At 37.8% G+C, this 14294-nt stretch overlaps 1 protein-coding gene across 1 annotated transcript in view; it reads right to left on the minus strand.

Annotated features, from left to right (window-relative positions):
* Window positions 1-14294, minus strand: part of LOC135207454 (inositol hexakisphosphate and diphosphoinositol-pentakisphosphate kinase 2-like) — a gene marked incomplete at its 5' end in the record, with an annotated part of 255448 nt that overhangs the window by 86609 nt on the left and 154545 nt on the right. The window contains 2 exon segments of the mRNA XM_064239179.1: window positions 5288-5347; window positions 13990-14056. Of these exon segments, the coding sequence (XP_064095249.1) occupies window positions 5288-5347; window positions 13990-14056 (127 nt within the window).

The raw sequence follows: 14294 nt of genomic DNA on the forward strand, positions 1-14294 counted from the left end.
GCGTCCTCTCGGCTGGTCAGCGACCGTCACGTCAACCCGAGCAGCCAGCTGGTCGCTGCGAGAGCGTCCACTGGCCTAGCGAGAGTCGTCTGCACGACACTCGCCAGTCTTCTGCTCCGCGCTTCGGTACTTCTCGCTAACGAGAAGCCGAGGCGGATCCTGGTTTAGCGGCAGAACCGCTAGAACCAGGCGAGGAAGTGCCAGCCGAAGCTGGTACTCCTCTGGTCCCCGTCTTCTTCTCCTTGGTAGAAGAAAAGACGGGCCCTGTTCCCGAGGGAGCAGGAGGACCAGCAGAAGAGCTTCCCGAATCGCCGGAGCGAGACGGGCCCTTAGAAGGTCCCGAAGGAGCCTTCTTAGGGGGAAAACCCGGGTTACCAGCTGGTCGCTGCAAGAAGCGGCCGCTGGCCTGGCAAGAGTCACCTGAGCGTCTCTCACCAGCCTTCTGCTCCGTGCCGCGTCTTGGCGCCGAGCGAACTCTGGCGCCGAAACTTGGCTGCACGGTCTCCCGAGGGAGAACGTACACTCGGGATCTCTCGCGAACGAGAGACCGAGCCGGAACCTGGCGTAGCGGCATCGCCGCTAGCACCAGGCGAGGAAGTACCAGAGCTAACCGATACTCCTCTGGTCCCCGTCTATCTCTTCCTTACGGAAGGGGAGACGGGCCCCGTCCCGAAGGAGCAGGAGGACCAGCAGAAGGACCCCCCGTCCACCACCGGGGTGGGACGGGCCCTTAGAAGTTCCCGAAGGAGACTTCTTAGGGGGGAAGGCAGCCTTCTTCTTCTTCGGCTTATGGGCCTTAGAAGTCGAAGGGGAAGAGGCAGCAGCAGACGATGAAGACGAAGATGACAGCTTCCTCTTCTCCTCTTCCTCGTCAGCTCACGCAGGACAGTCGTCAGGTCCTCCATCCAGGCCGGAGCCGGGGCTATTGCCGAAGCAACACGGCCCTCCGACTGCACCTGTCCGGAAGACCTGGGACTGGGGAAGACACACCGTGGGCAGGACCAGCTATGGACAGGCTCAGGAACCAGGAGCGACAGGAACAGCAACCAGCTCAGGAGCGGCAGGAACAGCGGCAGCGGTAGACCCAGAAGGGACAGCCAAGCCAACAGCGGGAATCACATCAGCGGCAGGTACGGCAGGCCCAGCGATCGCCTCGTAGAATCATCGGCAGCCAGCGGAACCTGGGTCCTGGCGGCCGGTCCAGGGGCGAGCTGCTGGAACAGCGGAAGTCTGGGCAGGCAACACGAAGAAAACAGGCGGCGGCGGCAACCCCACCTCGGTACGGCGGCGGCCCTCCCTAGTAGCGGCAGACGGCGTCATCGACACAGCATGGGAGTGTAGACCAGGAGGGGGGGGAGCAGCATAAGCGGCCGTGGTAGTAGTGGAGACCTGCCCCAGACCTCGCTAGACGCTGCAGCAGCCCGTGGATGCTAGGCACCGCCCTGCCGCCGCGGTGGTCCATACCTGTCCAAGGTCGTCTCCCACGGATGTAGCACCTGCGGTAACATAGATAGATTAGTAAGAGGGGTTCCCTCACGCACGGGGGGAAGACATGCCCCACCCCGAACGCAAGGAAGACCCCAAATACAAAATACAACGAAGAAGCTGAGCGGGGGGCAGGAAGGAAGACGAAGAATCGGATACAAGGGAGTCGCGGGAGAGCTTTCCGACGACTTCCTGGCAGACCTTCGCTTCCCCTACCCCCGCACAGCAGTGAAAAGTAATATGAAAATGAAACAGAATACTGCCCTTGCGATTCACTTCATAGAACTTAAAGGGGAAAGATCAATTCCGGGTGTAGAACGGAACTTGATCCAATAATATTATGATGCATCATAAAATATATATATGAAAATGAAACAGAATACTGCACTTGCGATTTCACTTTCACATAAAAAAAATCGTAAGGATCAATTCCCGGGTAAGAACGAAAATTGATCCAAATTAAATTTCATGCAAATAAATAAATGAAAATGAAAAGAATATTGCAATTGCGAATCCACTTTCATTGCATTCTATTATACAAAATTAAAAGGCTCGTGCCGAGCGCAATCACACTCTCGGTAACGAACGCACAGGGCAAAAATATAATGAAAAGAGTACTTACATTTTTCAATTACACACTTTCGCCCAAAATACATGACTCGGCGCGAGCGCGCCCGCCTCGGCACCGAGACGTAATTCAGGGTTTCAAATTCATTAAAGAGAGGAAATCGCCGCATCTACGGCGATAACTCCATGTTGGTTCATAATTAAGTAATGAAAATGAAAACAGTGTACTTACAGTTTCATTTTCAAGTCAAACAAACCATTAGTAGAAAACACAATATAAACAAAGGCATACGACGATGAAGCGCAGAGAGCGATGACGAACACGTCCTTCACACCCGCGGCCGAAAGCAAAAGTGATTTGTTTACCTCCCAGTCGCGCGGCGCACGACTGTCGGACAAGCAGTTAACTACCGTTCTCCCCTTGTTCGAAGCTTACGACCGTTCCAGCTGCCACTAGCTACTTCCTATTGTTAAAGGACCGATGGTTTGTATTACGTATCGGAACAAAGGGGTGTTTTAATTCTTTTGGGAATGAATTAGTGAGATACTTGACACTCCTTCTTAGTTACTAGATCTTGAATGCTTGGTTGAATGCCAGAGAGTGCACAGCACAAGTCCCCTTCAGCATTCAGCTTGTTTCTGTATTTGGTCTTGATAGCAACAAGCGTGGGAAATGCTGCTTCACGAAGGTATATGGATCTGAACATAATTAGGATCCAAATGAGTCCAACGAAAGTACTAGTACACTATAGGAAACTAATGTTATGAGCCAATACTTTTGCATTTGTTCACAAACTTGAATATTAGTTCCTCATTGTTGTTAAGAGAATAGCAAATATAATCAAGAGGATTTTTAATATTTCCCCTGGGGCTCACATCCCCCCTGGAAATTGCTGACACATCCCCCAGGTTGAGAACCACTGTTATAATATAGAAACTTGACCTACTCATTTTACAAGAAGTAGGTGGTAAATAGTACAATTTTAAAGAATGACAAAAAAATTACATTCCTATCAATTTTCTATACAGTGGTACTTCGACATACGAAAGGCTCAACTTACGAAAACCTCGAGATACAAAAGCAAATACGGTGATTTTTTTGGCTCTACATACGAAAATAGTTCAAGTTACGAAAGGTTGTTGCTGTAAAGTCCTGAGATTCGCCCGGACCACCGAGAACAATTTTAAAACTCGCGCCCTGCCAACTGAGTAAACTCGCCACCATCCTCCCGCTCTCCCATTGGTTCCTGATGCTAGTCACCCCATAAGATCCTGCTCTCCTATTGGTCAGCATCTACCCCTTGTGCTCTATGTATTCTATTGGTAAAAGGATGCTGTATATTGAAAAACTTATTCATGCAATACATTTAATAAAAAAAACGTTAGGTAAAGATAGAATAAAGAATAGAAATGAATGGTTATTACACTGTTTGGTAGTTTCAGTAGTTGAAGAGAGATAATGAAAATTTATGGCTTACTGTGTGCTAGGAAAAGTGACTGCTTGGCGATCGTTCGATACTCATAGTGCTGAATGTAAACAGAAGTTTGGAAGCTTTTTTTTTTTTTTTTTTATTGTTTATTATAGTTAATGATTACTTAATAATTATTTGAAATGAGTACATGCAATACATTTAATTAAAAAAATTGTGAATTAGATATCATAAAATATAAAATAAATCAGACTGCTATCATTGAAGCCAACAAATACGTATTTTCTAGAATTCTTCTTCTGTTTTAATATTACGTATATGTTTCATTATAGCTATCAGTAACTCGGTATCTCCATTAGGTAAAGATAGAATAAAGAATAGAAATGAATGGTTATTATACTGTTTGGTAGTTTCATTAGTTGAAGAGAGATACTAATGAAAATTTATGGCTTACTGTGTGCCAGGAAAAGTGTTGCTTGGCAATCGTTCGGTACTTGTAAGAGCTGAATATAAACAAACGGTTGGAAGGATTTTTGTTTGTTTGTTTGTGTATTATAGTTAATGATTAATTAATAATTATTTGAAATGAGTACATACTGATTATTTATATATTTTATTGGCATATTCTAAGCTTTTAGCTTCTCAGGTTTAGATGTCAGAATCATAGACTAGGCTACAGTAGCAACTGCTAACATAGGCTAGGCTTATTGCTAAGGGACATATGCTAAAGTCCTAATATATGCAGTAAAAATGGGGTTGAACATTACATGCAGTTGAATATTACTCATGTACAGTATTTTGCCTTTTTGGAGTCATATTTCTTCTGTTGGATCGGCGTCATAACCCTAGAACATGTGTTGTAAGCCTGGAAATATAATTTACTGGGGTGTTTTTGTAGGGCTTGGAATGGATTAGGCATTTTACATGTAAAATGCGGTTCAAGATACGAAAAACTCATGATACGAAGGCCGCCTCGGAACAGATTTATTTCGTATCTCGAGGTACCACTGTATACATACATAGAAACAACAGCTGTGAGCACAGCTAAATATTCCCTCCTGCTCATAGGTTTTAGTCATCTTACAATGCACCTTGCTGAAGAAACAGCTGGAGACTTATAATTAGAGTTGTTGCAGCTTTGCAGACTCACAAAACAATACATTTGTAGATATATCACTTAGCGCTCAAATAACGCTAGTACATATTGTTGTAAGAATGCTCTTTTTCTTTCAAGAAAAGAATGTTAGTCTGGGCTCATCATAGAATGTGATGGAGGTATTTACATGACTGATGGAGTTGTTATGAATAAGTACAATTACTGAGGTGTGAATATGTAGTCAAAAGTTTTGTTATAAAGTTAATTGGTAGTAAAAGCTTGAGAAAATGGAGATTTGCAAGAATCCAATTTAACCACATCTCACTTGCCTTTTCTTTTTTTTAGTCGAAAGTCACTATTTATTTTCCTTATCTTATGGTGCTTGTACATGCAAGAAAAAATCATGCACTGAATATCTGGAAACATATACCATAAATGTTGCAAAGAAATTAAGTCCCTAAAGTCTTTATTAAGCAATATAACTTCTCAACAGCTTACATCTTTCATACTTATACAGTAACATTTGCATGCTATGATATATATCTGAGCTTGATATCACTTTTCGAACATCTATTCTTAATTAAGATGTCTTCAAAGTGACAGATGCATATTACTGAATGCAATATGAATATTAATTAAAGGTATCGAAGGAAAATTATGAAAGCACTGAACAAGGGATAACAACAACATAAAACATGCATTCATATACCGTATGATGGGATAAGGACGTCGAATCCCAGCAGGCACCAGTCCACAATCAGAATGCGACCTGAGAATAATAGTACCTAACTCTAATCTCTCTGACTAACATTAGTACAACAATTCAAACTGCTGAGACACACAGAAGTTTGTATTATTTAATCCAAGTCCATATGAAAAGCCAAACCATAACACTATGCTTAAAACGAAAAGTACTTGGGAGTTTAATAGATAACTCAAATTGACAAAATATAAAGTTTTCAATGTCATGTAAGGTCACCTGTTACATAGTATACACTACTGGCAACAACAAAAGTACTGCAAATACAGAAATACTGCACTGTACTTGGTAAGATATATTATGGGGAAATCCATCTAAAATACTGAATAAGTACTAGGAATGTAATCCTGTGTCAACTCATAAGCATGAATTATCAATAAAGTCTGAAAATTATTTAATACTTATATGTACTGTATTAGCAACATTTTCATCAATAATACTTGCCAATAGTTAATTCACGAACAAGTGTCATCTGACATGACTAATAATCCTTAGAGCAGTAATTCATGAAAACCAATATCATAAAACAATATGAATTAAATGTGCATTTTTAAAAATTTCAATATATGTAACTTTAAAAAACTAAACTGAGAGAACATTTTGAAATTAAAATATTATGAAAATCAATTACATGCTTCAGCATCTGAATGATAAAAACATCTATCTCAATCTGGCAGAACTTAAGAGAACTTAACATCCACAAAAGAAAGCTTGTTATTGTCATTAACATGGCTACAAAGAGTGCTGGTTATTCTGAAGTAGTATACGTATGTTGTAACTTATCAGATAAAAAACATTAAAAAGACTAGCAAAGGTTATCTAAATACTATCTATTACATTATCTTTTGAAATAGAATACTTGCTCATAAGGCATCCCCGGTTTATGGGGGGGTTCCGTCCCCAGCGGTGCACTGTAAGCAGTAAATCGCTGTAAACTGATGCATCATAATTATACTAATGGGAATAAATAGCACTTTGTAAATGCCATAAATCCAGGTTACAGCACTGTAAAGCAGGTCACGGCACCGTAAATCCACTTACAGCAAAAATTCAGGGTTAATTACGTGAGCCTAGTGCCATAAGTCCGCTACGACATAGCCTGAACCCAATGTAACCTGGGGACTGCCTGTGTGTGTGTGTATGTATATACTATATATATATACATACATACATACATACATACATACATACATACATACATACATACATTACAATACATACATACATCATACATACATACATACATACATACACACATATATATATATATATATATACATACATACACACAGGCAGACCCTGTCTACCAGCAGTATCAGTTAACAGCAATCTGGTTTTACGGCGCTTGTCTAGCAACACCATTAACTGGATTTTCAGCACCTGGAAACGATTTTTGGCACCAGTAAGCAGTATATCTGCATTGGTAAGCAGTTTACTGGCACTGATCTCTGGTTAGCAGCAATTGGCTGGGAACAGAACCCCTCACCGTTAACTAGCGGCTGCTTGTATATATAAATAATGAAAAGTTGTTTATTCAAAGCAATGCTTCACACTTATTATATAAGCACTAACATAACTAGACATTAAAATAGAGAAAAGCATTCAATTCCCTGATTATAAAAGAAAAAAGTCTGAGTACAGTAAGGAAGCCAAATTAAAATCTAGGTAAGTGTACCAACAAAGGTAGACTTATCTACCAATTGCCCATTACATTCTGTGGGAGTACTAGAACACAATTTCTATCTCCACTTACGAAATTGTGAATTATAAGCTGGTTGTCAAGCAGAGGTACTAACATAGCTTAATACCAACTTCTTTACATAAAATACCAATGTGTCAGATGAAGCTACTCACCATTCAAGGTAGTAAGCCAGTCAGTCTGCTCTCTTTATTTAATGACTCATTCACTGTCAAGGCACTCGATCAGTGATGAACTTTGTTATTTTTTTTATTTCAGTTCTTGTTACCTTCATTTATTAAGAGCAATGACTTATTCATATTCTACTTTTTGAAATGGAATCTTTCATTTTCTTATAAACATTGTGATCAGCAGATTTGTACAGAAAGTTTGTAATAAGTTTTCAAATTATCTTTATTCTTGTTATTCTTCACACAACTCAGATATAGTTATAGAAGCAGAATGGTGAATCACCTGACTAGTAAACTTCCACAGAACACAATGAATGAATGTTGAAATACATTAAAGGCTAAAGAAATGGGAAAATATTAATGAAATAAAACTATATAAAAAAATAGGTTTTTACAATGGAAAAACCTGTTTTTGGTAGCCAATATGAGGCCTCAAAGGAGTTACACTTTCATGGTCCCCCAGGGCTTCATAAGCCAGACCAACCATTCTTCAAGAATTCTCTTACAGTTAGTCTCAGCCACAATAATGATTGTTGGAACAGTGATACAAATTATAAAGGACTCAGGACAGGCTCTATCTCCTATCCACAACGGCTGCCTCGGTTTTCCCTTTTATCTTACTTGCACAAATGTGACAACAACACGTTAGCTATCTACCTCATTACATGCCAGGTTTGTGCAAGATAAATATCCATCCCAGTCCCATGCCTTTTCATCAGGGAGAGTTGGTGGGTGACATACACACAGACAACTGAAAACACAAAGAATCATGGGCAAACAAAGCAACCAGCATGGAAGGAGAGCAAAAGCGTCTACTCTCCAAGGCAGTCAAAGAAAGACTAACGCATCATAAGGTGCTTGCTTGGTCACCGACCAACCTTCACCTCGTATACACATGAGTTGCCAGATCTCATAAATGCCTTGCTATACAATCTTTGATTGTTTTAACCAGTTACCAGATGGCACAAGAACATTCATCCTTTTGTTAAAACCAAAGTTTTCCTGCGTCTAAACCTGTTTTTTTATAGGGTAGCTGCTGTTCATCTTCGAAGGAGCTTACAAAAGAGATTGATAGGTGACGAAATGGCTTAGCTCCTAATAAATAAATCCCAACAACCTGGATAAATTTTTGGTTCAAACTACAGTCACAGGTTATTAACCATTTTCTTCAAACTGGATACCCATTAAGGTTTGGCAATAAAAAACAGGAAACAACTCAAAAATACATACGTATATGAATTAATCATTGTGGTTGTAGGGTAGCTTACCCAGTCAGTAGGGGGGGGACAAAATCAGCCAGTAAGGGGGACAAAGCCAGCCAGTGGGGGGACAAGCCCCGGATAAATGGGGAGAATTGCTGCCTGGTTTAGCCAACCAAGTATGAAAACAGTAGCAAAAATTAAATAATGAATCTTAAGTCAATGATGGAATATAATAGGGCTAGGCCATACCCCCATAAGTGACGTGCTGCAGTATTTACTCCTAAATGCTTCTAAACTTAATGAAGAGAAACCTAAATGGATACCCATACAACAAATTTCCATCATTGCATAATCTTTGATTACCTGGTCTATTCCCTGGTCTATTCCCAAGCACCACATAAAGGTTATAGGCTGTTAGTTGGTACATATAACTGAAATCATTAATTATGGGAATCACTGTATCAAATTTATATAGAATCAGTATCACTAAGATTTTAAAATTGTTTTGCAAAGCTCACAATTATGAAAAAGTACTTTTTGTATTCTGTACACCTGTGATTTCGCTACCGGTAGAGTAATACCTATTGGAAGCAGATCCGCATGAATATTTCTTTTACCGCTTGAAAAGAACCACAATACTTAAGAATAACTAGAGAACTTTCTATATCACAAAATCTATTCAGTTTGATTATAAAAAACTACAAAGGAAATACTGGCCTTTAGTAAACATCAAGGCTCATAAATTAAGCACGATTGGGAACTACTATCATAGCTATGTTTTGTAAATAATAAATTAAGCTAACACAATTTACCATTTTAGTGACCTCAAACTAGTATCTATCAATTTTAAAAAAGTAACTGACTAATGTTTCAGTAACAAGATTGTCTAATATTTTTTCCTAAATGTTAGTCATCACTTTGTCAGAGAGGCAAAAACAGCATGGCAATTACAATGTAGCCTAGTACTAATATAATCCTAACTTTTAACCTTGTAGGAGACCTACTGGTCCCAATTTTAACAAATATAAGCCTACCCCTTAAAATATACACATACACTGAAAGCAAAGCACAAATAAATCACAGGCTAACAAAGAAACCGGCTTGGGAAGGAGAGCGCAAGCGAAACAACCACTCTCCAAGGTGGTCAAAGAAAGACTAATGCGTCACAAGGCTCCATGCCTGGTCAGTAGCCAGCTTCCACCTTGCATATACACAAGTTGCCAGATGCCACAGATTCCTTGCTTTACAATCTTTGATTGTTTCTTAACCAGTTTTCCAGCTGGCACTAGAAGATTATCCTATTGTTAAGACCTCAGGTTTGTTCCGTGTATGAACAATTTATAGAACTACAACTTTTCACTGGGTCTTAAAACTGTACGTTATGATCAAAGTTTTCGGAGCAAACACTAGGAACATGTGAACTCTGTGATAGACCAGTGTAATGAGGAAGATAGCCAACATATGTACTGTTGTCACATCTGTGCAAGTAGGATGAAGGATAGAACTCTACTGTCCTGAGTCCTTTATATTCTACCACTGTGCCAACAAGCACTATTCTGGCCTAGATCAACTATAAGAGAATTCTTTCAGTTTTAGTCTTTCTTACCAGGGGGATCATGAGAGTGTAACTCCTCTGAGGATGGACAGTAACTTTGCTCTCAAAAATAAGCAAATTAAGATTAGTCACTAAAACATAAGAAGTCAAATAATGTAAGGTATAGGAAAATAAGAAATCCTAGTGTCCTCACTGAGAATAATCACATTCATAACCTTCAAGGGGGCTGTTGAAGTTTTACTCTAAGCAGAAAATAGATCTTTGGAATTGGGGAGTGTTTATTCACCACCTTACATATGGACAATACCACTGTGTGGTGGGTAACCACTAACTCAAAAAATCAATGATTATATAATCTTACCAGACCACCAGGTCAAATATCTTAGCTCTCACTGGGCTACCAATGAGGGTTTCATGTTAGATAGTACTACAATTATACCTTATCTGGTAAGTTACAGTTTCTTATGAATTGAAGAAACTGAAAATATTGAAGACTGACAAAATTTCTGAAAGGTATTTGTTTCTACAGTTTGCATCTTTTTTGGTTGTCAATGAAAAGGTTCCAGGATTGATGGAGTAGCTTTTTTGCATTTCAAATGTTCAAAAGCAATCTTGTGGGTGATAGGCCTAAGGGTAAGTCTTTAGCTTATATTTCCTTTCCACAAAGGTCATTCTCAGAGCTAAAAGACCTTGTCTCCACACTGCTGACATCCACTAGTCCCTGTATTACAGAATCTTCACTGATTTCAACACACACTAACTACCCTGTATTTCATAATCTTCACTGATTTCCCCGCTCCAACAAAAGTTAATTCTCTATCTGTCAGCTGAAAATCCTTCCATGTTGTCCTGAATTAAAGATGACTACCTATCTGGAAGATTCTGAGTGGCGTCATTTGAACTAAAAGATACATATATATATTAGCAATAGCTAGCTGCAATGGCTTTCATGAAGTGAAGACACTATATCTTACTTAAATCAAGAGGTATTTATTAAGCATGATCTCATCCATTCATTGCATTCAGAATCTGCATTTTTGAAACTGGAAATATGATGTTAGTTATAAGTTGAATGGTTTCTGTTACATAGCAAATGTATTGTGAATTATACATTCCAATAGTCACCTGATTGGAGTACCCAAATATTTCAGTTCTAAGTCAGCATGTGAGTTTATATTTAGTCATTCATTCTATCTAGATTAGAAATGATTAAAAACAGCTGGAGGCTGTTGGTAAGTTTTGAATTATGCAAAAATACTCATTCACTTCCATTGTAATTAATTAATAGTACTATTTCAGTATTTACTGCATTCTTTTAGTTTTACAAATTTAGTCTTTTGTAATATTTAAGTCTCTCATCTTCAAGTGTTCTTCTTTTAATTAGAATAATAAGTCAGATGGCACTGGCAGTCAGAAACAATGCCCGATTATATTTTGTAAAGGTGTTTTCCTGCATGAGCTGGCTCTACAGTCATATACATAATCTAATTTCTATTATCGACTATATTAATTTCATTAGGTTTCTTTTAAGGGTCAGTCACCTGAAAGAAAGAGCTTTGAGAAATTATCTTCAATTATAAAATTCATGGGTTTGTGGCACCAAAGAATTGGTTTACAACTACAGATGCTATTTGTTTATTATGTAGGTGATGCATAGAAATCACCTATGCTTAGATATTTGCCTAAAGAAGACACTTGTATGTACTGTTACTTAGACAGTACTAGCACTGACAACTGTAAAGTACTGTTTGGGGTTACTAATACGTAACAAAATCTGGTATGATTTTTCTTCCTAAATATAACTTGTCTTATTCTATTTTATTTTCAATTTGAGTGTGGTTAGTATTTTATATTATCTGTGTCATGAAAAACAGAATGATGGAAATTGCAAAAGTAATACATTTCACTGTACAACTCTTATATTTGCAGTATCCCTTTGCTATTCGAGACCACAGTAGATTGTAAAAGTTTACATCTGAGGTTGCATTTTATTACTGTTAAATGAAATAAGGTGTTCATACCCCACATGTTAACCTTGTACACTTGACCTCCTTATAAGATATACCATGAATTTCCTTGACCTTATTGAGAAAAAATGTCATATACCTGTAAATATGGAATTTACTGTTTCTGTACATCCAATTTTCAAAATTCTCTGTATATGTAAGGCTTTTTATCTGTCAAAGCTCAGTTAGTGGCATTTCTTATACAGTTAGTACTGGCAAAAGCTAAATAGGTGATGTCTTTTATTTTAGAAATGCTATTTTAACAACTCTTATCTTGCCTTGCTATATATATACGTATATGTATGTGTGTGTGTGTGTGTGTGCTAGATAAAAAAAAATATTTTTTTTATTCCATTCAAATGACATACTATTTATTTTTTCTTTTTGTACATGAAGCATATACGTATTTTTTGTAGACATGATCCCATAAATTTTAATAATGGAGATAATTTCTTACGTCCTTTCATGAAGGTGTCACTGATCCCTAATAGCTTAATTAAATAATATCGTTGATAATAAAAACCAGATTAAATAACTATAGATCCAACTTGTGCTGGAAAATACCATTGCAGAATATAAGCATGCTCTGCTTCTGACCACCAGCACCATGTGATGTGCCATTCTAATTAAGGTAGAACATTTGAAGATAAATTACTTATTATTCAATTTGAAATACAACTGATCAGAGTTCACTTGAAGATTCACATCACATTCAAACATCCTAAAGTTCCTAACAATATACGTCATACTGATGTCACATTGGATTATGCATGTGGCACTGGCACAAGGTGCTTAACTATCCCCAGAAAACTCCAATGCAGCCTCTGCTGCTTGGTGGATGGTCAATTTTCAAAAACCACAAGTGGAAACTGTATTTTGGAATATATGCTCACAATGGTTTTGATTTCTAATATGTATAATATGCAAAACACGTCATAAAGGGTACCTCATAACTCAAAAGACCGCGTATGCAGAGAATACTGTACTTACAAATTTAATCTACATTTCATTATTGAAACTTATGCTAAATTCAGCAACCTTCTCCGTCCACTGATATTAAGAGATACTAAAATAAAAACCAGATCATCTGTCTAAAAGAAGGAAATAAAAACCAAAATTTCTGATGCAAAAATCTAAAGGACAATGAGAATCACAACGCCAACAATTCAGTCCTTAATAATTAATATATTATAATATATATGGATGATAACTATAAATTGGCTAACTTTATCATATATGCTAACAGCATAGCACTAAAAAAGAAAATAATGAAAAGGTGAAACTATTACATTGGAATACCCTGAGTATTGTTTTAAAAGTCACTGATCATTTAGAAATGCAAGATAGCACCTTAATTGCCTCATGACCGACATTCTGAAATTGAGTTAAAAGTTGACCTATCATAATAATAATGGTAATCATCACTATTCTCATGACTGGTGAATCAGATATTTTTTACTCGACACCCTCTACCATACCCAAATATACTGAAGTAGGAATACGCCTCTACCATACCCAAATATACTGAAGTAGGAATACGTATATACTAATATGAAATGTTTTATTGTTTTCACAAGATAAATATAAATACTAATATGTAACATGTTAAACAGGATAAATACGAGTACATTACATATGAATTTCTGAAAGAATAATTTTCTGGCAGTCACATCTTAACATATGTAATACAGTACATGAAGGGCAAGCATTTTGAGATTTTGTGGGCACTAGAATTTCATGAATTACTTCTGTAACTGCACTTCACTTTCTAGTTCTCAATCAAAATAAGAAATTACAGAGTGAAAATTTGACTGCTCAAAAGAACAGCCTGGAAAGATGAAAATCTCAGATGACCAAATTCACTCACTATAAATAAATAGTAATAAGATCCTTCAAACCCTGGCATATCTAATATCAGTATTAAACACAAAACCACTAGTGAACTATTGTATTATATGATGCTCATCCTTTTGACCCTCAACAATAGTAGCAATTTCATTTACTATTTCAAAAACATACCTGGTTGAGATGGGTATAGGTTCCGACTTAACTGCTGTTACTACATCAGCATCTTGAGCATCTATACCTGAAATGTACGTATATAGAATTACATAGCAAGGTAATTTTTTTGCCTGTATGTATATGACAATATTATGACAATTTCAAAATAAATCTTAAAATATATATGACAACATTACCCTCAAAATTGTACAAAACAATTTGTTATGAAGAACTCATTTCAGACCATGTGGGTGTATAATTTTTCTTGTTAATGCTCTTCATAGACTGGTGTACTTGATTAACAAAAATAAAAAGAATTTATA

The sequence above is a fragment of the Macrobrachium nipponense genome, chromosome 32, assembly GCF_015104395.2.
Source record: "Macrobrachium nipponense isolate FS-2020 chromosome 32, ASM1510439v2, whole genome shotgun sequence".
Taxonomy (NCBI): Eukaryota; Metazoa; Arthropoda; class Malacostraca; order Decapoda; family Palaemonidae; genus Macrobrachium; species Macrobrachium nipponense.